The sequence below is a fragment of the Verticillium dahliae genome, genomic scaffold (assembly GCF_000150675.1).
Source record: "Verticillium dahliae VdLs.17 supercont1.5 genomic scaffold, whole genome shotgun sequence".
Taxonomy (NCBI): Eukaryota; Fungi; Ascomycota; class Sordariomycetes; order Glomerellales; family Plectosphaerellaceae; genus Verticillium; species Verticillium dahliae.
This window is the reverse complement of record NW_009276938.1, coordinates 960,785-986,287: the sequence shown is the minus strand read 5'-3', so window position 1 is coordinate 986,287 and position 25,503 is coordinate 960,785. Positions and strand designations below refer to the sequence as shown.

Below are 25,503 nucleotides of genomic sequence, written 5' to 3'. Positions count from 1 at the left end.
TGGTTTTATCTCAAGCACCTGGAGTCCAACCCCCTCATCTGTTCATCTTCACAAAGCAAAGCGTCGAGCTGTATGAGGCATCACGTGATGCTATGTGCAACGGAGTGGGTACCTTACTTGGGCTACGAATTAAAGTGGAGATATGCTGTTGGACCTCCAGCATCGAAAGTTTTCTAGGACCTCATGACAGTCGCGTGAACACTCGGCATCTCGAAGCAATTGGACGCGCAACCCGTCCATTTCGCCCAGACGCACCACCCACAGTCATGAGCAGGGCACTTCTGCGCTCCGCCTTGGAGCTCCGGGCACCCCTCACCCGCCTCCCGCCAACCTTCCTCCTCCCGATCCGCGCCCGCGCCTTCAACACCACAACGCCCATCATCGAGCCGACACAAGATGCCATCCCCTCCCAGGCCGCCACGACAATAGCCCAGCAGGCCGCCAAGGCCGACCCCCTCGCCCTCTACCCCAAGCAGGCTCCCGCCACCCAGCCCGCCCCCATCACCGACTCGGTCCGCCAGCTCCTCCCGCTTCTCGCCGCCCAGCCCTCGCACTACATCACCTTCCACATCCACGGCCGCCCCTACCTCGTGCAGCCCGGCGACGCCATCCGCCTCCCCTTCCGCATGCCGGGCGTCGTCCCCGGCGACGTCCTCCGCCTCGACTGCGCCTCCGTCATCGGCAGCCGCGACTTCACCCTCAAGGGCAGCCCTTACATTGACGAGCGGCTCTTCGAGTGCCGCGCTGTCGTCACAGGGTCGGAGCTCGAGCCCGTCCGCATCAAGATCAAGAAGAAGCAGCGCACGAGGCGTGCTCAGCGCGTCAGGAGCCAGCACCGCTTCACGACGCTCGCCGTTAGCGAGCTGAGGATCAAGGGGCTCGAGGAGATTGAGGGCTGAGCCGAGAGCCGTGGGCCTGAAAACCTCTGCAGGATGAAGCCGTTCAGCGTATTTAAGGACCCAGTGCTGTGTTTCGTCTACATAAAGAACCGAGGGGCCGAGGTGGAGAGAGAGGCTTTGTAAGATACTCATCATGCATGAGAAAGGAGGTGTATCGTGTACTACTCTGCAGCCTGGGCTGGATGTATCATAGCAAAAACAATGCAAGATTTTCAACAAACGACACATGGATTTCCACCGTCAATGATGTATCGCTTGAAAGATGTTGGGTATTCAAATCAAGCCAAGCAAAGCTAGGCGACAACGCCAGTTCTGAATTGACAATCTGCAATAACTCGAGGCAGTATGGCCTCTGGGAATTCGGCTGTTTGTAACAGGAAAAACAACTCCAGACCCTGCCCACGCCCGACGAAACCGGTCGAGCTGGGATTCAAGTCCCCAACAAACACCAATAGCTATGAACATCCATCAGGCTTCGTGAAAGAATAAATAAAAGAGAAGAGTGCAACGCCTGAATCTGCCAACCATTCCTGATTTCTGCTGACACGTATCCAACATTAAACCACCGTGTGCGCCAATTCGTGTCATGACTTGCTGCTGTTGTCGGTCGCCTTCTTGACACTTTGCCAATAGGCCCCTGGCCAGACGGACCTGGCTTCCGCCTCGGTGGGCATGCGCTCGCGGCACCTCGTGACGACGCTCTGAATGATCCTACCAAGCAGTTCCTCGTCGATCGGGAGTGCCTTGTCGTGAAGCTCGACCGGATACAAGAATGGATCCGTCTCATGCAGAAGTTCTTCGCAAGTTGGACGGAGATGAACTTCGCGGTTGAGGCACCGCTTCATTGTACGGAGGAGCGACGGGGGGACAAGAACACCACCCACGGCGCGGCTGGGGAACTCGATGGCGTGGTCCCAATCAATGATGGCCTGGCAGCGCGATAGGTGGTTCGCGATATGACCGAATGGGGGTATACCGTAGACTAGCTGGTAAAGGATGCAACCCAGTGACCAAACATCGCTGGGCTTTCCGAGTTTCATTAATTTGGGTCGGCCGGCAGCCCGTCCGCCATGGGAAGCGTTGAAGTCCATCAAAGACTCTGGCGACATGTAGTTTGGCGTTCCGATCTGGGTTTCGCGGTGGACGTTGACCGTCTCATCAGTTTGAATGGCGTTGGCGATACCAAAGTCGATAAGTTTCAGGCAGCCCTTGACGAGGACGAAGTTTGCCGGCTTAAGATCTGAATGCACGACATCGTAATTGTGAACCGCTAGGAGACACTCGAGCATCTCTTTCCAGTAATATCGGACAAAGACTGGATCGAACCTGGCGGTCTCGGGATTCTGTCGACTTCTCAGAAGAGAATTGAGATCTAGCTCGCCGTATTCCATGAGCTGCAAAAGTCAGTGCTGCATCGGGTATACAGGACAGAGAGCTCGCTTACCAAGGTCAACGACCTTTTCTCGTCGTTCATCTCATAGTCGAAGAGGCTGATGACTCGATCAACAGGCTTGAGCTTGTTGAGAAGATCAATCTCGCCCTTAAAGCCTCGTATGGCCATCTCGTCCGCCTGCTCCAAAGAAACACGCTTCAGAGCGAAAATAGCACCGTTCTCCGCAGTGACGCGATAGACTTTGGCGCTGCCACCTCGTCCCACACAGTCCAGCCGCGTGTACGACTTGCCGTTGACACGGAGGATGTTACGCCTCTGCTTGCCATGTGATGTAGTTGCCGCACCGGCGGACGTGGTGGCAGCCTGGAGAACGGTCATCTTGGGTGGAGGAGGCGGAGGTGCTGGACGATGAGGTGTGTTTCCGCCCAGCGCAGCAAGGGGCTTCCTTTCTGGTGAGGCAGCAGGACGGCCACTACCAACGTCAGCGCTCGCAGGTCGCTTAGGAATGTCTAGTTCCTTCTCCAGGGCGACGTGGACAGCAGGCTTGGACCGCTTGAAAGTTGGCGGCGCCTCGTTCTCCTGGTCATGGCCCGAAGGAATCTCAGGGCGGGGCGCCGGGTGCCTCGCAGGGAGTCCTTCAACCTCGTGGCTGTTTCTCTCGCGGGGCGTTGGCCTAGCAGCAGATTCCAAAAGATCCGCCTGCGACGCATGCCTGCGATGCGAAGCCCTTGCTGAGTTGCTCAGTGGAGCAGGGCTGCCAGATTCACGGCCGTTGCCGTAAAACGAAGCTGCCGGTTCTTGATCCATTTCTGCTTGCTCTTGCTCTTGGTCAAGGTCGTGGCCGGCAATCACACCTTCGCCTTCACCATTGGCCTCAGCCTCCTCCTCGCTCTGTCTCCTCCGTCCGCGTCGGGCAGGGCCGCTGAGAAAGCTGCCTGGAACCTTGCCGACACGCTTGACCCTCATCGAGCTTTGCAGAGCAAGGTTGTCCTCAGGCCTGGAAGCTCTCGAGCCATTTGAGGCCTGTCGCGATTCGCTGCCCTGGTTTGAGGAGCCACCGTTCCGACTAAGGGTAGCCGGTTCTTCTGGGTAGTCTGCATCCATATGTGATCCTGATCGTCGTAAATGAGCCGAAGCGCTGTTGACTCTGCCCCTGTTGCCGGAAGATCCAGCAGCAATTCGGACAACGCGAATGCCCTGAGCGGGAGTGTTCACGTCCTGCTGGGGCTCCGCTGGCTTCTCGTCGGATGATTGATCGCGGCTTTCGGGCCGGCTGGACGTTCGGCTGCGCTGTGTGGAGCGGGAGAGGGAGGTTGAGCGTCGCTTGGGTTGGGACAATTGGCCGAGGCTTTTCGGGGTGTTGCTGAGTCTGACGACCCGTTTACGAACAGGACTGTTTTCTCTGCTTTCTTTGCTTCTGTGTGGTGAAGTCGGCAGTGACGACTTTGGTTCATACGCATGAACACTGCCCGATCGTAAATGCCGGCGTTCCTCTGTGGCAGAAGAGAAGGATGCCGCGAGGTTGCTGACGCGGCGTCGTGTTCGTGGTGGAGAGGCTGCTTGCTGTTCAGGAGGGCCGCCGAGAAGTGCTTTGGTGAGAGCACTCAGTTTCATGGGCACTGGAATCTCGTCGTCGGAGCTGTCGTTGAGCGTGTAGTTTTGGGCCTCCTTCTTCGACGCGATTTTCCCAGCTGAGGCCACGGGGTTGGATTCGGTACGACCAAGGACAGGTCGTGATGGAGGGCGTCGAAGAGCTTGACGTTGTGATGTTCTCCGAACGAGCCCAGAGCCTTGGGACATGCCCATCGGTGTAGGAGAGGCGGTCGCCATGTCGGGTTTTGTTGTCGTGAGTTTCGATATTGCTGAAATGGGCGTAACGCGTTCCTCCTCTTCACCAAACGTCCCAATGCCAGGAGGGTAGAAGACTGAATCGACCAAAACTGCACTATCGTTCACGCGTTATTCGTACCCATGGTTCTGAAGATTGTAATGGGGAGAAATTACTCTATGTGGCGCGTCATGGAAACTTGTATCGCGGGTAGACATGCCTGCTTGTTCCCTGTCCATGCCGATTATTTGGGTGGAATCATATCAACCAATCACTCAGCTGCTGTGTTGCTGGGACAACAGAAAGCATGTGGAGACATATTGCCAGAGGTCGCCATATCATTGGCGGGAGATCAATGTGCCTCCCTTACATAATCACAAGTGGTTTTCGTCTTCAAGGGCCTGAGGCACGCTATGGACCAATACTAAGATCAGCCAGAGAATGGGTCTGAACGATTGATGAGAGTGTCCATCACAGAATGCCCATCATTGCATTGCCTTACATCCACATCTTTCAGTTGTGCGAGCAGACCTGGACGTAGATCCGAGCACCTCAAGTCATGTCACGGCAGCAAGAAACGAGGCCGTAGCCAATGCTCAGAACAGTCGCCAGGCTTTTGATTGTTCATAACTAGACGAACCCTCTACGTGCCGCGAGACACGTCGAAACAGAGTCGAGACCAGATACCCCCATGCCGAAGACCTGTGAACACCTGATCCATCCCATGCGTAGCTTTGTTGAGAAAATTCGGAGGCCCGTCCAATCGTGGAAGTCGTGGGAAGGGTATTTAGTCGAAGAGACCGAAGCCCATGTCGTCGTCGGACTCCTCCTTCTCTGTTGATAGTTAGCAACTGACTCGGCTTCGCAGCAGGTTGTGTGCGGATAAAAAACGTACCCTCCTCCTTGGCCTCCTCCGCGGGAGCGTCACCGCCGGCGGCAGCAGCGCCACCAGCAGCGGGGGCAGCACCGCCAGCACCGCCCGAGGGGACGGAGGCGAGCTTGTTGGAGCCCTCAGCGATGAGCTGTGATGCATGTCAGTAAAGTCGTGCGACACAAAGAATCCCCAAGTTATGAGACGGCATACCTCGTTGATGTCCTTGCCCTCGAGCTCGGAGAGAAGCTTGTCAAGACGCTCCTGCTCGACCTCAGCACCGACAGACTCAAGGACGGCCTTGATGTCAGCGGCGGAGGGAGAGGTGTTGCCACCGAGGGTGAGGAGGAGGTAAGCTGCGAGGTGCTTCATCTTGAATTTGTGGCTATGCGACGAGAAGACGAATTAGCTTGATCGTTTGCGAAAGATGTCGAGGAAGCGACAGAGCTGGTTGCAGTGGCAGGGCAAGTACTAACAGATGGACGTGGTAAAGAACACGAGAGGTCAATCAATTTAACCGCAAGTTGGGCGGAGACTGAATCTTCGAGTCCGAGGGGTTGATGGGTGGTTTTTTTTCGGTATATCCGGACAGGAAGTTGCAGCGAAAAGTTCCAGGCAGAGCGAGTTTTGTCGCAAGCTGACTCTGTGGGCACACCAAAATAGCCGACCCTTAGGGCGAAAGCTGCGCCATTGGTGGTGGGGTGTCACATGTGGCTGGAAACACTCCGAGTACCAGCCACGCGGTTTGTTTGTCATTCTCAGCACATGGCCCCACTGCAACGCTTGGGGCCCCGACTTATACAAATCCTTGATAATAGTTAGGTAATTGGCACCCCGATTGCTGGCCCCGACTGTATCCAGACGGCCAGGCGCAGAGGGACACCCAGAGGGGGGCCGGCCGAACGAGCCTTCCCAAGGTGGTCTGTGCATTTGGCTGATTTCGCCCTCTGCGCTACTGGGCACATATAAACTTGCCCACCTCGCCGCCCGCCTTCAGTCTTTGAAGACTGCTAACGTTCCTCCCGCCCGTCCAACGCCTTTTACGACCTCGCCAATCCTCTACACATTGAAAACAGCGCCTTCCAAATCTAATTTGATCACTGATCATCCCGAAACATTTACGAAATATCCGCTGCGGCTAGAGACACTAATCGCGAGCCGCAGTCTACGACTTCCATTCTCCTAGCCAGATGACTCAAACGAGGACATCATAGTTGCTGGCTTTGACTGCGCGCAACCCATCACAGTTGCTTGACGGGACTTCGTCACACAGTCAGCCGCCATGCCGGTGAGTGACCTCTGCGGGGGCGGAGATGAAGATGGAGATGGGTGGCGCTGTTCATGTGACTAACGAATGTGGCCAGATCGGAGATTTGCTCGCCTCCATCAGTGGCGACTCGTCACGCCCATCCTCGACGCCGCCGTTGCCGCGAGTGAATAGCAACCTCAAGCGGAAAGCCGATGAGGAGTTGCGGCCTACGGTTTCAAAGACTCCGCGGACCACGCCAGTAGCCTCGGGCGGTTCAGCGACATCCACTCGACCTCTCACGGACAAGGCACCCCCAACCCCGTACAAGGGCACCGCTGGCAATCGACCGACCGCGGTATCAAAACCCACTCATAGTTCCGCTGTCAAAGCCGGCTCCGCCCCGGCCAGATCATCGAATGGAGCAAGCGCAGCGAAACTACCTGCCAGCCGGCCAACGCCGGCCGCCGCGGCGCCAGCGGTAAAAGCTGCCCCGCCAAAGAAAGGTTCATTCGCGGAGATCATGGCCCGGGCCCAGAAAGCTCAATCCACCATGGGACAAGTCGGGAAAATCCAGCACAAGGTCACGGAAAGGGGTGTTGGCAGGAAGGAAAGGGAAGAGCCGGCCAAGGATGCCAAACAACCCCTCGCCAGGACATCATCCAAGTTCAAAGGCTCTGCCAGGCCCGCCAATGGTCCTTCGCGGCCCACCAACGGCTCGGCTCGCCCAACAAACGGCACATCACGACCAGGAGGCCTACCACTACAGCGGAATACCGCTACCAAGGACCCGCGTAATGGCGCTTCTGGCCGAGGAAAGGACAAGCGAGCCCCTCCTGTTGAAGAGAAGAAGATCAAGAAGGCCGCTATTGCCACGACCGGCTACACTGGCACAGCCCGGCCCCGTCCTGGCACCACTTCCAAAGCGAAACCTGCAGCTCCTGGCGGCGCTCTCCTCAACCCCCGCACAGCTCCTCGCTACGGCGGCTCCTCCAAGCGCTCCCGCTACGATGAAGACGAGGATGAGGAGATGGACGACTTCATCGACTATGATGACGAGGAGGAGGACGACATGGGCGGTCCTCGCTATCGTTATGATTCGGGCTCTGAATCCGACATGGAAGCCGGCATGGACGACATTTACGACGAAGAGGCCGCGGCCGAGCGTGCCGCGCGGCGGGAGGACATTGAACAGGAGCGCCTCGAGAAGCGCCTCAAGGCCGAAAAGGAGGAACGAAAGCGCAAATTCCTCGAACAGCAGCGGAACCGCCGCTAGAACAGCACCTCCCCCTGCATGCGGTTCAGCATCGTTACGCCCTCTTGATTATCATACCCACCCCATCTCATCCATCAGCGACGGCGTTGTCCTTGCTTTTTTCCGGCACCAAGAGTTCACACTTTCCATTTCTATTTATTTGCTTTTGCGCATCAACGCGTATCCCGCAGCTGGGAATAGGGGGCGATAAGGGGTAGGGGCAGGTTTTCTTGGGAAGTACATCAAACGTGGTCAAACGTGGGGCGTTTGCTGCATTGTCTCGGTAGATAGGTATTCATAGGTTTCTTGCTTTGCAGGATGGGCTGCATTGGATAAACTGTTATGTATTTTGGTTTGCACACATGAATTCCTGTGACTCGTGATTCATAATCTTGTCGCAATCTGGGCCATAGGTTCAGATTTTGCCGCTACCTGTAAGTGGGCTTGTCATTGTCAGAGTCAAATATGTTCATGTTCCAGCCTGCTCAGTTATCTCGACATAAATCAACTCTCCTATCAGTAGTATCCACCGCGGCTGACATGCCTGGAAACAACAACACGATTGTACGTATAACGCCCGCAAATGAAGCATCGTATCAACCAAATGTAGATAATGACGGCTGCCCAAACCAAGCCAGCGAGGTTCATCTCGGCGTCTGATCCACCAGCACTCGAGGTCCCCGGCCTGCCACGTGCCTGTGGTCTGTCTCTGTGTTTCCCGACCCCTGGCAGCTTTGCCACGATGAACGCACATGGCGATCTACTGGAACAATTCAAGGCCGTTAACGTCAAAACGAGATCAACGACCGCAAACTTTGCGTTTCTATATATGGTTCATACCCCGATCCAATCCTGTGAGGTTCTATAACCCGCAAAAATACATTCCTGGTTGCAAGGACAGGCTTCTGATCACGCACAAACCGGGCCGGCAAATCATCTGAACCTTGTGTAGAGGAGGTAGTACATAAATCGAGCCAATACAAAATACACTGGTAGTGCTCTAGCCAGGACTACTTCTCCGCCAATTGATGGGAGAGCCTGGTGAGCGGGGTTCAGAAGGAACAAACTAAACATGAGCGGGGGCAGCAAATGGAAACAAACTCGCTGCATCCTGTTCAGAGGGTCACTGCAACTCAGGGTGTCCTGGTCAGCATTGCAGGCCCAGAAATTCATGTTTCGCTCTTTGACTAGGGAAGATCCTCCGACTTCAAACCAGAGTTACCATATCCACTAAGGTTCCACCCCTTGTACTGGGGCTTGCCGCCGGTCTTCGCAATCTGCAGAGCAGAAGGGGGTGGGTTATGCGGCGGTAGGCCATGCTTTGGTCGAACAGGCGCCCGGGGCAGCGATGAATGGGCCGCAGGAAGCGTGCTTTCGCTTTGAGGTGCCCGTTGTTCCGCCGCACCAGAGTGCTGACTATTGGCAGCGGCAGCTTCGGCATTCTTTTGCTCAGAGATTACGCCCTTTTCTCGTAGATACTGAATAGACCGCAGGACAGTCAGATCTTCCTGGTCCTTGTCGTTGAGGACCAGACGTTGCTGGATCGTCAGGTTGCCGTTATTGGCTTCGCGCTCTTTCATGGCCGCTTCTCTGACTTCAGGGTCATGGACGAAGCGGCACTTGCCCTTCTTGCCGCATGTACCACCGGTGGAATAATACTTGCAGTGCTTGCTGACATCTGCCTTCTTCGCTGGAGGAGGCGGCGCCGGAAGATGTTGCGAGCGGGTCGACAGAACTTCGGGCTGGTCGTCACCTGAACCCACATCAGAGAGAACAGGACTGTCCCTCATCTCGTCACCCTCGTCCTGCTGCTCGCGCTTCCGTTTGATGGATGACTCAACCATTTCGAGTTGCTTTCTCAGCTTCTGAGCCATCTTTTCTTGCCTTTCAAGGGCAGCTGCGCGTTTGTCGCCATGTTGATTGTTTGCCACCTCGGCATCCTTCTTGGCCTTTGAACGGGCAGCAGTGGGGAAGTTCTTTCTTCTGTCCGCAATGTATGAAGCAATATCGCAGACTCTGGTCATGGTGTTAAGAGCGCTCCGGAAAGAACAAACAGGAAAGGAAATCACCTACTGAAGAGCATCTTGACCGATGAGTTGGCGGAGTGTCTCCTCTTCTTTCTCATCATCCTCAGATTCCGAGTCTTGACCCGGTGTGAGCCCGAGCGTGTTGGTCTTCCTCTTCTTCTTCTTTCCAGAAGCGTTGGAGTCTTGCTTTTGAGAATGAGATGGGCCATCAGGACGCTGTCCTCCATGTCGCGGTCGATTCTTATCGCCGCCATGGTGATTGCCTTTGCCTCGCATGTTGCCACCACCGCCACCGCCACGGAAGCCGCCCCTGCCACGTCCGGAGTGATTTCCGTCATGCTTATTATAGTGGTCACGGCCAGAACGAGGAGTTGAAACGTGTGAAGGAGGGGGAGGAGCAGGTGGATAGGCATGATATTGGGGCTGGTGCTGAGGGGCTTGGGGGTACGCGCCGTGGGCACGAGGATCTGGGCCAGGGTAAGGCTGAGGATAGCTGCCGCTCACTTGAGGCTGCATGCCTGGGGTAGGATACTCGACGCGAGCCTGGTCTCCCGAACTTGGAGCCCTCGATGCGTTCCTGTCACTTCCGTATCCGCCCCGATGGTGTCCACCGCCGTATGGAGGCTGAGATCGGTCGTTACCCGCCCAGCCCTGCGGCGCGTTATAGGGGGGAGGTGCTGCGTAATGATATTGCTGTTGCTGCTGTGCGGTGGGGGGACCGCCGTAGGCTGGCTGGTGTGCAGGAGGCTGGGAATGTGCGTATGCCTGGGGAGCATAGTTTGGATGGTAGTTGGCAGTCGAGAGAGGCGCTGGCGCATGGGGCTGGTGCTGTGTAGGTGTCGGTGTATGACCTTGAGGCCATTGCTGATGCTGTGGAGGGTAATTCCCGGGCGGGGGTTGAGGAGCAGGATAGCCAGCGGCGTGAGGTGCGTAATGTTGTTGCTGGCTGTGGCCGCCGTACTCGTAATGGGGAGGTGTTGGTGTGTACTCTGGGCGACCGCCAGCAGGATACCCAGCTCGACCCCTACCAGCCGGAGAACCGCCATTACGAGGTCCGCTATGTTGGTATTGGGCACCATGATGGCTATAGCCAGCGTGTCCCGATTGCGATGCCTGAGGGGGTGGAGGCGGAGGGCCGTAGTTGTAGCCCGACATGGCGGGCTATCGTGTCGAAACGCGGCCAACTAAGGCCTCCAGAAGATCCTTGAGAACCAAGAAATGAATTCACAGCTTCGAGGCGTTTGGGTTCGTAAGAGTGCCGAAAGACAGGCAAGCGAGCCGGAGTGAAATCAGGCGGCGAGGCTGTGTGACCGTTCTTTGGACTCTCGAAGCCTGAAATGCTGTTCGGGCTTATCCTGTAATATAGGCCACGAGGAAGTGGCGAAGCAGTTGTTCCCGGGGAGGTGCCTGGGGTCAATGATTGCCAGTTCGAGGGAGGCGGTGGTGAAGATGGAGCAGCTGTGGACGATGAATTGGTTGAATGATGAGAAAGCGACCTTGGCTGGCAGATTCCGACTCGAGGAACATGAACAGGAGGTGTCGCGGCTTGGTGGAGATATGCCTTTTCCTGCATAGCGCTAGCACATAGTGAAGGTCAGTGAGCGCAGGGCCCCGTAGAGGACGACTCTGATTTCTACGTTAAGTAGGCGGTCAGAGTGGGGTCGGTGTGGTTCACGATTCTGCCGACCTTCCCTCTTCAGAAATCAGCATCATATTCACCACGATCTTCAATTGAACTTACTGCCCAGCCATATTTACGTGTTCATTCCCCGTCAAGACCCAAGAGTCATTTGTTCTGGCGGCTTGCTATGGATGTAGCACTGTGTGGACCATAAACCCCCCGCTGATATGTTTATTCTCGTGAGTCTTCCAGAAGGCTTTTTTTTTCTTCCCAGAAGGGTACGGTTCTGACTGTCACTCGGTAGACCAAAATCGCGGATCTGGTCCAGATCGCGCCCGACGATTTCAAAAAAAGAAGCATCGTGGCCATTGAAGACAACATCAACGCCAAGTATGCAAATCGTGTCATTCAGAAAATCGGGCTTTGCATTTGCCTTTATGATCTCCTGTGGACCTCAGAGGGGCTTATCGGCCATGGCACAGGCTTGGTGAACGTGAATGGTAAAAACGGCGCTCTATTGGTTCCCAAAACGACGACTGACAGCCTTTAGTCGAGTTCCGCCTCGTCGTTTTCCGGCCCTTCAAGGGTGAGGTCATGCTCGGCCGTATTCGAAGTGCGACCCCAGCGGGCATCAACCGTGAGTCCCACTGCTAGCTGAGGCATCGGTTCGATTCTAACACTGAAAACAGTCCGCACTGACTTCTTTGACGACATCTTCGTCCCCTTTGAGGATCTTCCCGAGGGAGCCGAGTTCAACCACCGGGATCAGATCTGGATATGGAACTGTGACGAGGAAACGCAGCTGTTCTACGACATTCACGAAATGGTTCGCTTCCAGGTCATCGATGAGGAATGGCACGACCAGGCGCCGCTGGGTCCAAGCCAGTCGGAGGAGGAGGTACTTCCCACGCCCTACAAGATCAAGGGCTCCATGGCCATGGATGGACTGGGTGTCTGCCTTTGGTGGGATGGCGAAGGAAACGAGGAGCAGGAACAGGCTGTTTGAAGGGGGGACGCATAGCTGGCGGCGGAATTGGCTGGCACGGATTATTTGTCTATGAGTTTCTATGTTCTGATACCCTGGAGCAGCCTCTGCTCATCTTCATCGAGACAGAGTAATTTCAAAACGGCGATGTTCTCAGCCTCACCCTGGAAGAGCTTGTCAGGGTCCTCCCAGGGCCAAACATCTGGGCGTTTTGTGGGGGTCCCATCTGGCCCATTTGCTGGGCCATTTGGCTGGCGGCTGGGAAATGTCAGTGATTACTGCATCAAAACCAGAAGAATCCAACCATGCTTACCGTTGTCACTGCCCAGGAGGAAGACGAAGACAGACTGAAGACCAAAGATGCAGAGGAAGTACCACGAAATGCTGGACATCCAACGGGGATCTAGGTCCTTGGTCGCAACGCCAGACTGCAGCATGCTCTTGAATTTGATGGTGATGGGGAAAGGCAGTTTCACTGCGAGATATTAGCACGCGACCGTATGGTTCAAGTTCAGGTGCGTCATACTGATAACGTATCCGCTGAAGAAAGCGTTGATCCAGCTCATGATGAGGGTGTTGGGAATGATCATGGCCATGTTGTTCTTCATCATACCCATCATGCCGTCCATGGCACTCGGGTCGGACAGAGGGTTGGCGGGGGGCTGGCCCTTGCTGTCGGGGTTCTTAAGGTACGCGCCTGATTCGTATGAAGAGATGAGCTGCTCGCGGCGCGCCTCAAAGGACTTCTTCGACAGGACGTAGTGGTGGTTGCGGACGGACTGGCCGTGGATCATGGCGCGCTGTTCCTTCATTGTCGGCTTGTCGATGACTTTGGGTGCGTTGGCAAGCAGGATGGCGGCATAGTGACGGAGAATACCGGTAAGAATCATGACAATGGTGATTGGTACGAGGATCCAGTAGCTAGAGTCAATGGTTAGCATCGCCAGAAAGACGCATCGAGCGGGGATGCGCACAAGAGCTGGGGATCCCGATGGATCGTCTGAACCGGTGGTTGGGCCATGGCTTTCGATTCAATGAGCTTCCCTCTTCACGCAGATGGAGTGCAGTATGTTGCGCAGCGATAGGAGGCCCGGCACGTCGTGAAGTCGGAAGCTGGCGGGCAATTCGGAAACACGACGTTGGAGTTGCGGTTGGAGCTCCTCTTTGCCTTGTGGCCAGCTTTGGCACCCTACGCAGCAACATCAGCGGCACTAGTCCGCATTGGGTCAAGCACCCCGCTTGCCGAACTGCAGCAGGGGACGGTGCTAGGTACACCAAGACATCGCGACAGGCCAGCCTGGAGCTTAGACAAGCTTCACTGCCTGTCACTCTGGTCTTCTTCCACACCGCAGCATAGAACACAGCCTTGCACCAGCGCACTGCGGAACACCTCTCCAAACATTTCGTCGTTGCTGCTCCACAGACCAGCAATCATGTCGTCCGAAGAAAGAATAACCGTCCACAATCTGGCGGGTGAGATCACCACTTGCACCACGGTAGCTCTAGGGCTCCCACTAACTCGGAGTTATTCAGATCTCAAGAACACCTCAGACGACGCGATCCCCAACTACCTCAACTCTCTCAAATTTACTCAGACCCATACGCTAGTTGATATACGTCTCGCCCTCGGCTATACCGCCTTCGCCATCGCCGGTGCCTGCTTCGCCTGGGACTACAAGTTCGGCTTCGACGCAACAAAGCAGTACTCGGCCGTCGCCGTCGCCCTTTACACGCTCATCAACAGCGCTCTGACCCTCTGGATCTGGCTCGTCGAGAAGGGCGTGATCTACCAGGGAACATCCCCCTCTGGCGAGAAGGTAATGTGCCACTGGCCATCCTGAACCGCTCTCAGCACAGTCAGCTAACAAACTACCCCCCCCAGATCTCCGTCGCTACTTCAACAGTCAAGAACGTCCCTACCTACCACCTCAAGATCACCCTGACCCCCAAGTCCGGCGCTCCCACAACCATTGATCTCGCCAAGCCCTTCGCCCAGTGGTTCGACTCCAAGGGCACATTCGTCGTCGTTCCCTTCCAGGAGATGCTCGCAACCGGCGTCCCAGCCATCGGCAAGCTCGACACGCGCCGCGTCCGCTCCGGCGCTGAAACTGAGAAGCAGCAGGATGCGTACGACCCTGCTGTCCTCGACGCTGTCCTCGCCGCTCAGTCTTCGGCTTCGGCGACGGGAAGCGCGGCAGAGAGCAAGTCTGCAAAGCGGAGGAAGGCGTAGGAGCATTTGGTATTGGGGCGGTTTGGGCCAGGGACAGTCTTCCGAGGGATTTCGTGACTTTCTTTCGGAAGTGCTACGCTTTGAAAATCAAAAGAAAGTATCCAAAAGCTGGGAAGACATTCATGTTCGGCGTTATTCAAAGCGTGAGCAGCGCATGGGCGCAATGAAATATTCCGCGGCATCACAGGTCCATGGTTGGAATACTGCTGCATCTCGAATGAAAGGAAACCAAAATCAAAGAACATCTTTTCAGTGTCAAATGTGATGATACATGCATGTCTAAGATGGTGGACCCTCCTAAATTAACGCACAGAGAGTTCTTCTACTTGGTGTATACAACCTCTTATCTAACGGGGTCCCACGCCGCCCGAGCATCCAGGGCAGCACGTCTGATCTCTCGCACACTATCACCAGAAGCCCTCGCCAGCGAGCGACGCACCGCCGATGCAGCAGAAAGCAGATCACCCCGCTCACAGTAGGCTGGCAGAGCACCCAGAAGCTTCACCGCCAGGCGCCTCGACTGCTTGGAGCTGCGGCCTGTGGGATCCAGCTGGTGGAAGCCCGCCGGCATCCAGTCCTCAGTCCGTGACTCCCCCTTCCCTTCGAGCACGGCGCTGCATTCTCGGATGACGCTCTTCGCGAAGGGCTTGACCTTGTCAGGGGCGCTGGAGCAGATGCGCAGTAGCACCGTCAGGCCGGCCTCAAGATCTGGACCGGCGCCAATGTTGCGGGCAACGCAGATGATGAGACGGATCAAGTCGTCAGCATCCTCCTCGTACACCGTGTAGTCCAACCACTGAGTGGCGGAAAGAACGGCTATACTGTAGTTGGCCGTGATGAGGGTGTTGTCTTGGCTGTTGGTGCCTATACCCCAGGCCTTGGCCAGCATGGGCTTGATGATCTCGACATACGCGCGCTGCCGCCATAAGGGGCTGAAGAGCTTGGGGTTGTACTCTTTCTGAAGGCAGTCTTGGTCACGGAAGAGCAGTCCGACTCTGCGAGCGAGAACGTGGCCAATCTTCTGGTCAGCAGGCCCTTTGATGATGCCAGCGATAACATTGCCCAGGTAGCCACCCTTGTATTTCCTCAGAATACCAGCGACGGCGGCAAAAACAGGGCGCGCAATGAGTGCTCGATTGTCGTCTGGGGGTCCGGCTTCGGTGTCGGAACAAGGACTAATTGCAAGCTCTATCTGCGAGTTGAGGCTCTCGAGAATATCAGTCATGTCTGCTGCGACACACTTGTTGGCGAGGCTGGTCAATATAGCCAGAACGACAGCCCGCGATCGTGGGGAGGCAGCGTGGTCTTTGAACAAAAGACCAGCAACTAGGATGCGATGCAAAATTCCCTTGGTGACCTGGTGATGGGTTAGAAGAATACTGGACTAATGAAGGAAGGGCACGTACTCCTGCATCATTGCTCGGGTCAAAGATGGATGCTGGCAGCTGAAGAGGCACTAGCAGACCAAAAGAAAGGATGATGGTACGTCCTTCAGAAAGACCGCTGAGAGGGAACCTGGGAGGGTTGGTCTGGCTAAGGCTAGAGTCGAATATCCAGTCTTTTTGTGCCAGCTCCCGATACGAGGCGGTTTGACCATCGGCTTGAGGAATGAGATCATCTGAGTGGAAGAGACTAGGAACCTCCTCAATCAGAGACAAGGCGTCCTGCTGGCTTCGGTTCATCTGTGACACAATGAACTTGGCAGTATCGGAAAGGAGTTGTAGGTATTGATCTTGACTTTGCTCCTCTTCGTCGCTGCCCTCCTTGAAGTCTGAACTGAGTGCAATCGAGGCGCTCACGTTGTCTTCGGGAGAAACAATAGCCGTTGCGCGCCTGTAGAGCTGTCTTGTGACAAACAGACTGATGAGAAGGAAGTCGCCGATGAGCTGATCTGCCGCATCTTCCGCGGCCGATGTCTCGATATCACCAGTCTTGAACTCTGAAAGCGCTTCCTGTGTCTGTGCTGTGACAAGACTAGGGAAGCGTTGAGAGACGTATTGCACCCAACGCTCTGCTGAGAAACGAGGATCTGCCTTCTCACGAGTGGCGTCCTCGTTTTGCTGACGTTCATTGCCTTGTCGCAACTCTGTTTTGATGGTCCGTCCTAGCGACGCCTTACAGGCATCACGGAAGTACCTCATTGCCGCTTGAACGCCAATAGCATACTCCACCCAAACATTCGCTGTCGCCTCTGAGTCGAAGCTTGAGCTCAATTGGCTCAAGAAAGTGCCAAGGAGCAGCACAAAGTGTTTCGTTTTCTCTCCAGATTTCGGGACCTCGGAACAGCCGGTGAAGGCTAGCTTAGGCAGGATATAGTGGAGTGTTGCCTGAAGCTCAGCCGGCGAGCTTGAGGCTGCCGAGCGGCAGACAGTGGAGCTATCTGAGACGAGCTTGGGGAAGACAGGTGGAAAAATAATACTGGCTTTTTGCAGGGCAAACAGGGTTTGGTCAACTAGGGCAGAAGTTGATTCAGACGCGGCGTCGTGCTGAGCAGCGAAGAGGAATGTCGAAAGTTCAGAACAGATTTCTGAAGCCGCTTCCTCACGCAGCATCAAACCGAATTTGGACCCTGAGCTGGCGGATGGTTGGATGACAAGCAAGCCCATGCCCTCAATGGCCTCCAGGCCAATGCTGACAACATCTTTTGGTGCACCTGGGTTTGTAGCCTGGTGAAAGGGTAGCGCATACGCTTCTCGGTGAAGAGACACGAATGCTGGCTCGGTAGAACGGAAGGCCTGTAGATCGTCTGCGGTCATTGAGGGATCAACCAGTGCGGCGCGCAGTTTGAGGAGGGCGTTGGAAAGCGCCAACAGGCTGCGTGTGTGTTCAGAAGAGCGAGTGTGGCGGAGGTTTTCCTTGACATGCGTCAATGTCGGAGAAACCATGATAGCAAAAGCTGACGGCTTGGCTCCATGGACTGCAACCAAGAGCTTGCCGGACCCTGTAGCGTACGTCGGGTTGGACAGGTCGTCGAGACAATCTCTTTGAACGGTAAGGGCGAAGTCTCGAAGGTCATTACCTGTCAGCTTCTCCGCTATCGTTCGGATGACTTCAAGAGTTCCCTTGATTGTGTCTTCAATTTCACCATTGCGAACCTCATACTTGAGGCTCGTCCAGATCTTGTCAACGTAGGGGACAAGACCTTGCTGTACATGCGTGTAATTGTCGATACAAGCCTTGATAGTCTTCAAAATATCCAACTGTGGTCTGGTCAACGATCTGGTCGTTTCTCTTTAGCCCAGGGCTACCTACCTTGACGTTGACGGTGACAGAGTCCCCCGAATCTAGCCGCCCGACAAGGTAAGGGATTGTGAGGGAAGCAAGTCGATAATGAGCGGCAAAGCAGCCTCGTAGCGCAAGCTTCAGATCGTCTGCCGTAATTCCTGAAGGGTGTTGGGACGTCCTCAGAGAAATGGGGAAGTAGGCCGAGAACACATTGAATACTTCTTCTGCGAGCTCATTTGCGGCAGAGTAATCGGCGAGGAAAGTCTTCAGGATGCCGAACCAGGTGATCAGGCACTTGGGGTCACGCTCATTGCGGCACAGCTGCAGAAGGTCGGTCATGAAGCCGGACGTGGAGCCGTAACGGTACTGCAGGTCGTTGGAGACGTCAGGTCGACTGATCAGGACGTTGATCAAGTCGTAGATTACGGATCGAGTCTCCGAAACCTGTAACTTGAAGTCATCTTTGAGGGTGCAAATGCTTGAGATGATCTTATCTCCATCAGTAGCCTGGAAGCCTTCCATGTTACTCAGGTGAGTAAGCGCTTTGGCGGCAGGGAGAACTCCAGCTTTGACATCGAAGTCAAACATGTTGCCAAAGAAGTGGATTAATGTGGCAACTTGGCTCGGTCAGTACATGTTGCTGTGCGGCGGGCAGAACGAGGCATACCTTTGCTGGGCTTGAGAAGCCTAGGGTCCAAGACCTCAAGAGTATCTGCTAGGAAACTCAAAGCTAAATTCAAGTCAGAAAATGAGTTCATCTCGAGCACCGAATTTCCTCTAACCGTTTGATCGAGCGATCAAATCACCCTCTGCTTCGCCCTCCTGGCCGTGGTCCATGGCATCGTCACCACGGCCGGCAATCCATGGTTGAATGGACTGTGACCATCGAGCAATCGCATTGTCAGGTCTGGGGTCGTTTTGAATGACTGTGCTGTTGTCAGCTTGCAAACCACGCAGCGCACAGCGAACCTATCAAGATTTCATACCTGAAGCCGACTCCTGGGCAATCTCTTGCTTGCGAGCGACATTGTCGCTCAGGACAAACTCAAGAGCCAACTTGCGGAAGTCTGCCATGTCTGAGGGTATTCTATGTCAGGCAGAATATGAGAATGTTATCCCGCACCGTCTCGACAGGCACAATGCCAAGCAAGTCAAGATGAATGACTGAGGAGTGACCGGCTGTTGTGACGCAGAAACCAAGGATTCACAACGAGGGCGCTGAGAATGTCCCTTGGAGATATCCTGAAGCAGCGAGAAAGGCTCAGTTGAGTACCTAGGTAGGTAAGAAAGCCCTGGCGAGTATACGCTTCGAAGGTTCACTCCCGCAATACCTTATGCTGAAACCACCAAAGTCCAGGTGCCCCGCGCTCGGAAATGCAGCACAGGGAGGGGTACTTTGGTGGGGGAAGGGGGGGGGGGGGCAATGAGGGTCAGACGTGCGCGATGTCGTCTGTCTCGGTGAGGATAAAAAGAAAACCGAGCGAAAGAATGCACAGCTGATGCGATAGTGAGTTGCTCATGCGCTATGAGGTGCAGTCGGTCGTTGCGGTTTGGTAATCATCGCCTTTTGGCTGGGCGGCTTGTCACCCACACACTCAGCGTTGCTGCAGTGGCAGAAAGCGGCTTCGGCGGTGACAGCAGCCTTATCGAGCTTATCGCATTTTCGCTTAGCGCCTTGTGTATACAGCGTGCCACCTGCGCCAGCGGAACAGTGTTCAGCTTCTGGAACGTGTCAACCAGAAGCTGAGGCTGCTTTATGATAACCAGGGAACCCTGAATTCTGCACAAAAACAGTGATTGATCCTCAGTCACACATCAATTTTGTAACTTTCCAGACAGAATTGTCAACAGAAACTCGAATGGTTCATCTCCCAGGGTGACATGCGACCACTGTACCGCTGACGTCAAAAGTTGAAGCGAAGAGCTAGACTCAAAGTAGTAAGAGGGGCAGATATTTCGCACCGGATGTAGCAGGTTAGAGCTCTCGCTGCCCTACAGGCTTGGGTGGGCATGAATGTACTCAGCAAGCAAACTGCCTGGCCTTCAAGAAATTGACTCAGCTTTTGTAAAGCGGCGGGTCTCAGGTACCCCCAGGGTCCTGAATTTTTTTGCAGCGACGGTCGATGTCGGAGCGCGGTGCCCCTCCAAAAAAAAAAAAGTGACTCGCGAGTCTCAAGTCGCGCTGTCCTTTGATTTCATTGTTCCCCCTCTGTGTGATCTTGTCTTTTCGCATCCAGGATCAATCTTGTGCTGCGCCGTAGAAACCTGAACTGGGACCTTCATCTTCCCGAAGCCAGAGCATCCGATATTTTTCCACAGACCTGTGTACGTCTTCACCCCCAATGCCTGCTTCTCCACGGTGCGCCGGCGCAACGTGGGGTTGACGATGGTGGGGCAGCCAACTCATGTTGTTGTAGGACTCGTAGTGAAAGCCACAGCGCCGTTCAGGTGAGGCGTGATACAGACAGCCTTGTTTGATGTCTTGCCGTGGCTAATCGGGTGCCAGTGACACCTCAGATTCGTAATCATGGCGTCCAACGAGGTTCCCAAGACCTGCAAGGTCATCCTGGCCGACACCATCGCCAAGAAGCTGCTGGCGGAGGTTCACGACACCCTCCAGAAGATCCAGGGTGCTGTCGATCGCAAGCCCAGCCTTGTGGCTTTCCTCGCCAACGATGACCCCGCCGCTCTCAAGTACGCCGAGTGGTCCCAGAAGACGTGCCAGGAAAAGTGAGTTCGATGCTGCGCAGACAGTCTCGTGAGGACGCGACATAAAGACGGACGCCAGTGATTAACCAAAATGCAGTGGCTTCGACTTTGACCTCCGCAAGGTCGACAATCAGGAGCTCGAGGAGAAGATCATGGAGGCCAACGACGACGACAAGGTCGACGGCATGATTGTCTACTACCCCATCTTCCCCGGCAACCCGATCCACGACAAGTACATCCAGGAGACCGTGTCGCTGGCCAAGGACGTCGAGGGCCTCTGCCACAAGCACCTCTACAACATGTACCACAATGTCCGCTTCCTCGACCCGGAGCACCAGCTGAAGAAGTCGATCCTGCCCTGCACGCCGCTGGCTGTCGTCAAGATCCTCGAGCACCTGCAGATCTACAACCCCATCCTCGCGTCGGGCAACCGCCTCTACGGCAAGACCATCACCGTCATCAACCGCTCCGAGGTCAACGGCCGGCCCCTGGCCGCGCTCCTCGCCAACGACGGCGCCCAGGTCTACTCGGTCGACATCACCGGCGTGCAGCTCTTCACGCGCGGCCAGGGCATCAAGCAGCCGCGCCACCAGGCCGAGGAGAAGAAGGGCTGGGGCCTCGAGCAGTGCCTGCCCCTCAGCGACGTCATCATCGGCGGCGTGCCGTCGGAGAACTACAAGGTCCCCATCGACCTCATCCGTGAGGGCGCCGTGTGCATCAACTTTTCGTCATTCCGGAACTTTGACGGCCCGGCGGTCAAGGAAAAGGCGTCCATCTATGTGCCCTCCGTGGGCAAGGTGACCATTGCGGTCCTGTTGCGAAACCTGGTGGTACGTTTGTGATTTCCGGCTCCCTTTGGCGCTACAGAAGCTAACAGTGTGCAGCGCTTGATTGCGAATCGCCCGACAACCAAGGACAACGGTACAGAAGATGCGAGCACGGCGCAGGCCAGGAGCGAGGCGTTCACGGAGGGTTAAAGTGTGGATCGTAAATACCACGTAGCGACGACGGTGGGTGTTCAAAAACTCAGAGAGTGACACGCAAGGGACAGGGAAACACTGGTGGTTGTCGGGAGAAGTTTCGTGGCGAACAAAAATTTAGAATCATGGGCATATCGGCAGCCAGGGAGGAGAGCAACAACGAATATTTGACAGGCAGAATGTCGGCTGCTTGAGCCGGGACGTTTCATCTCCGATCGTCGAATCCCAAGGGCGGGCCTGGGGGATGGCACGAGGAACAGTGGACAAAGGACGAAATCAAAACAAATAGGCCCAAGCATTGGGGTCTTCCACCACCGATCGAGAAGGCGTGAAACGAAATCGAATGCCTGCCAGATTCAGGCCTTCCAGCCGATGAAGCTTGCTGCCACGCGAGATAAGCGACATGAGCGGGCGGAGGATGTAAGATTCGAGGGGCCGACACTGTCACATTGGACCGTATTCGTGCGGAGCGGACGCTGGATTGCCTTCGATAGTGGCCGTCACATCACAATCTGGCTATTCATGCCTACTCTTTCAGGAGCATCAACATGGAAAGTCCCATGTGAAAAGGCACATTACGGTTATTATGCACTCGTTCTCTTATTTGGACCAGAGCATTGCGAAGCCACGAGGACGATGTGTGATCTATGTGATCGGCTGTCAGCTGCCCAGGCCGTTAGGGCTGTCAGAAGTAGACGAGGACAATCCTCCGATGCCATGCCATGACAGGCGCGGATCTTGGCAGTGCGGGAGGGCCCCCCGGCAGCGAGAATCAAGGTCCGACCGACTCAGGGTGAAGCAGGAGTGGCTCAATTACAGAGGAGTCGCACCGACGACCTGAGTCAAATGGCTGGAGAAGACGAAAGACTGGCAAGGCAGGCGAATGAACGGGGTCGGGGCGTGGAGCGGGGCGAGAGAGAAAAAATAAGCTAGACGTGACCATGGGAGGGAAAGGGCTGGTCAATTGCCGGGTTTTGGCACGACGTCCACTGGGGAGGGGGGTGCTGGATGGGCTAGATGGCCTGTGAAACAGCGCTTGGCTTGCCTGGCTCGGCGCTGAAGACGAGCGCGGGGGGCATTCGGCGGCGCGTGCACTCGGAGCCAAGGTCCATCGAAGGCCAAGAAAGGGCAGGATTTGAGCTGGGACTTGCCTGGCAGGCGGGCAAGCAGGTAAGGTACATGGTAGGCTGGCAGGGGTGGTCTCGAAATCTCAGCAACTGGGATACCAATGCAGCGTCAGCAAAGTGACGGGCATACGAGAGATTGATGAGGAAATTTGACCGGACATGGGATATGCTCGCCAGCTGCTTGCTGCACTGTACATGTACAGTACGCACCATGTACAGGTACAGCACGACGAAGGTTCTCAGCAGATGTCTGCCAAGGGAGCAAGCAGCAAATCAAACAAGGGTGCTGGCCCGCGGCTGTCGCAAGAGGAAGCTCCCATCAAGACGTGAAAGGGCGGGCAGGTAGGCACGAAGGCCGATCGACACCTGCCTCCTCAGCAAAGGGAGTTCGTCGCAAAGAAGCAAGAACCGTCCCAGCCAGAGTCAATCGTCGCTTCCCGGTCCACCATCTCAGATCTCCCGTTCCGGGTTCAGTGTCAAACCTGAGCAGAGACGCAGGGGCAGACAACCGCAATCCAGTACTGCTTCGTCCTCACCCATCCTTGCCATGCTTCCAGCCATTCCCCAATTCGTCCACACTTTGCATCTGATGTAACCCACGCAAGGTGCAACTTTGGACAGGCCATCCAATCTTATCGAACATCAACCCTCCTCCAACCCACCCCTGAGGCCTTGGTTTGCTGCCCTGGTCTGCCCATCAAAATTCAGCGCGCCGACGCTTATCCGCCAGGCCGTTCAATACGCCAGGGGCGCATGCCTACAGTACACGCCTTTGTTCGATTCAACTACTGTAGACTCGACTCAACTCGACTCAACTCGATCCGCCTTGTCCTTCAGCGCCCCCAACATTCCAGCCATCCAAGCCGGCTCAGCTTTAGCTCCAGGCCCCCGACCGAAAAAGCAAGACACTAGTCAAGAAGCGACGAGCCAACGACTACGACGAACCAAACAAAACGAAGCACATTGACACCTGGATGTCTCGTACCCACGCGGCATTCAACTACTCACCGCATTCGCCCCTCTCCACCGAGCGCAAACCACTTGGGACGAGGGTCGCCTGAGTCGTTCCACGACGAAGACGTCTTTCTCAAAGACAAGCCTACCTCGGAAGGAGAAGTGGAAGGAGACTCGCCCAGGATTCCTTCTCGACGACGACCATCTGACGGCTACTACGACGACAAACATCGCCGACGACGACCATCAACGACCAATGACCGCCCCATGATTCCTTTACTGCAACCCGTACACCTTTTCGCATTCAACCTCCCCTGCATACTGTTACATAAACAGGACTGCCTATCAACTCCCCGTTTTGAGTTTTTCTTCGACAATCCCAACCGAAATACACTTGCCGTGAACATTGAACCTGTCTGCTTCCACGCTCTGGCGACGGCGCTCGGAAGGAGGGAAAAGATCCGACTGCTTCGGGTGCTGGTCTTCTCGATTGCATCTGCCTAAAGGGACCGCAACCTGCTGTCGCACAGCATCAAACGAACGACAACAAAGAGATTTCGGCGTCTGTACACACAAAATCGCTTCACAAGCGCGTCAGGCCAAAGGAGCGCAAAGCCGCACAGAAGGGCGCGCTGCTGCTGCCTCTGAACAAAGCCAGACATGGCCACGCAGACACTTCACGCCCATGCCAGGCAAGGCTCCAACACGAGCTCGACAATGTCCATGGGCATGTCGTACCCGCCTGCGCCTGGCTCGCCCACTCTGACGAATCCCGACATGATTCTACCAGACTACGGCGGCGGCTCCCCTGACCGATCCGAATCGCCCCTCATGATGTGGAAGAATGCCCATGCCAGCGATGCCAACTATCAATCTTCCTCCCTGAACCACTTTGGTTCGGGGCCCATTACGCCCACGACGCCCATCATCTACGGTAACGGCACGATGCTGTCCGATATTGGCGAGGTGACTGAAGTCGAAAGCACCGTCGGCAAGCCTTCCTGGCCTGTTGCTCCACGTCGCCATGTCACACAGCCCGATTCAACAAAAGACACCATGCTGCAGCCCTCACCCTCCGTGGCTCTTGATGCAATGAAGAGGCGTGCCAAGGTTCAGCAATTGAGACGCGCATCCATCGATTCGACAAGTACCGTCACCACACAGGGCAACAATGGCCATTTCGCCGATTTTGACGACGATGTCAGCGTTGACGACAGCAACTTCCAGGGTGATGATGAAGAGAGCGTTGCCGAGTCGCACATTGACGACACCACTGCCCGGCAGGCCAAATTCATGCCCTTGCCTCCGGGCCAGGGCTTGGGAATGAACAATGAGAACAGACACTCTACAGTTTCCATCAGCCAGAAAGCGGAAGAGATCCTAGCCAATGCTAAAAAGAGGCTCACGGTATGTTCCTGATTTGCATCTGTTGTTTCCACTAATCGAGGCTGACACTGTGACAGACTATGGAAGGCAACTTGTCGAGAGCACGCACGTCACTGGATACGGTCTCTACGCCTCCACACTCTTCTGTCGGATCAGGAACCCCATCCCCCCCAATCGCGAGGTCTGCTTCTGCAGCCACTTCTCCCAGGTCCGCACCAGGGCACTTCCGCATGAGGAGCGAAGCAGAAACTAACAGCGACAACGCTGGAGACTACACCAAACGGTCGGCTAGTGCTCTTGGTGCTGCAGGAGGATATCGGCAGCCTCTTCCTGGGTCTCAGAGCATGGGTGATCTCGGTCGCCCCTATGTCCGGTCGAAGATTTCACAGCAACCAATGTTGAGCACAGGGCTCGAGCCTTTGGGGGAGGAGAACGACCCACAGATGCAATCGAAACGTGACAGCGCCGTGCTCGACGCCTTTTTGAGCCCAACATTCGGTCCTCATACGCAGCTTCAACCAGACAAGGGCTTGACCCGATCGGCTTCAGTCATGCAGATGCGGGATATCAAGGATCAGGTGTCCGATCTGAAGGGGGAAAATCTCTTCGGCTACGAGAACAGGGCACGAGCGGACAGTCTGAAGCGGCGAGTCTGCAAAGCCTGGCGGACACCTAGTCCTTTTCACGCATGCAGGACCGACCAGTGTACGCTGGTACGATCGAGGCAAAGAGGTCTGGACGCCTCACTCACACCTCTGGGAAGGAAC

At 55.5% G+C, this 25,503-nt stretch overlaps 11 protein-coding genes across 11 annotated transcripts in view; 6 read left to right on the top strand and 5 right to left on the bottom strand.

Annotated features, from left to right (window-relative positions):
- Window positions 1-266: 266 nt before the first annotated feature.
- On the top strand, window positions 267-899 carry VDAG_03285 (uncharacterized protein; the record flags this gene model as incomplete). The annotated part of the gene is made up of 1 exon (XM_009657150.1): window positions 267-899. One exon carries the CDS (start codon window positions 267-269, stop codon window positions 897-899), a length of 633 nt encoding a protein of 210 aa, XP_009655445.1.
- A 584-nt stretch (window positions 900-1,483) lies between these two features.
- On the bottom strand, window positions 1,484-4,122 carry VDAG_03284 (serine/threonine-protein kinase mph1; the record flags this gene model as incomplete). The annotated part of the gene is made up of 2 exons (XM_009657149.1): window positions 1,484-2,293; window positions 2,344-4,122. 2 exons carry the CDS (start codon window positions 4,120-4,122, stop codon window positions 1,484-1,486), a joined length of 2,589 nt encoding a protein of 862 aa, XP_009655444.1.
- Window positions 4,123-4,907: 785 nt separating this feature from the next.
- Window positions 4,908-5,363, bottom strand: VDAG_03283 (60S acidic ribosomal protein P2; the record flags this gene model as incomplete). The annotated part of the gene is made up of 3 exons (XM_009657148.1): window positions 4,908-4,954; window positions 5,016-5,142; window positions 5,205-5,363. The coding sequence occupies 3 exons, from the start codon at window positions 5,361-5,363 to the stop codon at window positions 4,908-4,910; spliced, it is 333 nt and encodes a 110-aa protein (XP_009655443.1).
- Window positions 5,364-6,273: 910 nt separating this feature from the next.
- Window positions 6,274-7,513, top strand: VDAG_03282 (uncharacterized protein; the record flags this gene model as incomplete). The annotated part of the gene is made up of 2 exons (XM_009657147.1): window positions 6,274-6,279; window positions 6,356-7,513. The coding sequence occupies 2 exons, from the start codon at window positions 6,274-6,276 to the stop codon at window positions 7,511-7,513; spliced, it is 1,164 nt and encodes a 387-aa protein (XP_009655442.1).
- Window positions 7,514-8,266: 753 nt separating this feature from the next.
- VDAG_03281 (uncharacterized protein) lies at window positions 8,267-10,674 on the bottom strand (the record flags this gene model as incomplete). The annotated part of the gene is made up of 2 exons (XM_009657146.1): window positions 8,267-9,508; window positions 9,566-10,674. The coding sequence occupies 2 exons, from the start codon at window positions 10,672-10,674 to the stop codon at window positions 8,680-8,682; spliced, it is 1,938 nt and encodes a 645-aa protein (XP_009655441.1). The 3' UTR covers window positions 8,267-8,679.
- A 693-nt stretch (window positions 10,675-11,367) lies between these two features.
- On the top strand, window positions 11,368-12,146 carry VDAG_03280 (DNA-directed RNA polymerase III subunit 22.9 kDa polypeptide; the record flags this gene model as incomplete). Its single annotated transcript, XM_009657145.1, has 3 exons — window positions 11,368-11,379; window positions 11,445-11,640; window positions 11,830-12,146. The coding sequence occupies 3 exons, from the start codon at window positions 11,368-11,370 to the stop codon at window positions 12,144-12,146; spliced, it is 525 nt and encodes a 174-aa protein (XP_009655440.1).
- A 29-nt stretch (window positions 12,147-12,175) lies between these two features.
- Window positions 12,176-13,146, bottom strand: VDAG_03279 (pob; the record flags this gene model as incomplete). The annotated part of the gene is made up of 4 exons (XM_009657144.1): window positions 12,176-12,383; window positions 12,439-12,600; window positions 12,652-13,046; window positions 13,100-13,146. The coding sequence occupies 4 exons, from the start codon at window positions 13,144-13,146 to the stop codon at window positions 12,262-12,264; spliced, it is 726 nt and encodes a 241-aa protein (XP_009655439.1). The 3' UTR covers window positions 12,176-12,261.
- Window positions 13,147-13,558: 412 nt separating this feature from the next.
- VDAG_03278 (uncharacterized protein) lies at window positions 13,559-14,355 on the top strand (the record flags this gene model as incomplete). The annotated part of the gene is made up of 3 exons (XM_009657143.1): window positions 13,559-13,598; window positions 13,659-13,942; window positions 14,008-14,355. 3 exons carry the CDS (start codon window positions 13,559-13,561, stop codon window positions 14,353-14,355), a joined length of 672 nt encoding a protein of 223 aa, XP_009655438.1.
- A 343-nt stretch (window positions 14,356-14,698) lies between these two features.
- Window positions 14,699-18,654, bottom strand: VDAG_03277 (uncharacterized protein; the record flags this gene model as incomplete). The annotated part of the gene is made up of 4 exons (XM_009657142.1): window positions 14,699-15,712; window positions 15,762-17,555; window positions 17,608-18,197; window positions 18,567-18,654. The coding sequence occupies 4 exons, from the start codon at window positions 18,652-18,654 to the stop codon at window positions 14,699-14,701; spliced, it is 3,486 nt and encodes a 1,161-aa protein (XP_009655437.1).
- Window positions 18,655-20,107: 1,453 nt separating this feature from the next.
- On the top strand, window positions 20,108-21,266 carry VDAG_03276 (methylenetetrahydrofolate dehydrogenase; the record flags this gene model as incomplete). The annotated part of the gene is made up of 3 exons (XM_009657141.1): window positions 20,108-20,310; window positions 20,387-21,119; window positions 21,174-21,266. The coding sequence occupies 3 exons, from the start codon at window positions 20,108-20,110 to the stop codon at window positions 21,264-21,266; spliced, it is 1,029 nt and encodes a 342-aa protein (XP_009655436.1).
- Window positions 21,267-24,010: 2,744 nt separating this feature from the next.
- Window positions 24,011-25,503, top strand: part of VDAG_03275 (uncharacterized protein) — a gene marked incomplete at both ends in the record, with an annotated part of 2,695 nt that continues 1,202 nt past the window's right edge. The window contains 2 exons of the mRNA XM_009657140.1: window positions 24,011-24,757; window positions 24,814-25,439. Of these exons, the coding sequence (XP_009655435.1) occupies window positions 24,011-24,757; window positions 24,814-25,439 (1,373 nt within the window). The remainder of the gene's footprint in view (window positions 24,758-24,813; window positions 25,440-25,503) is intronic.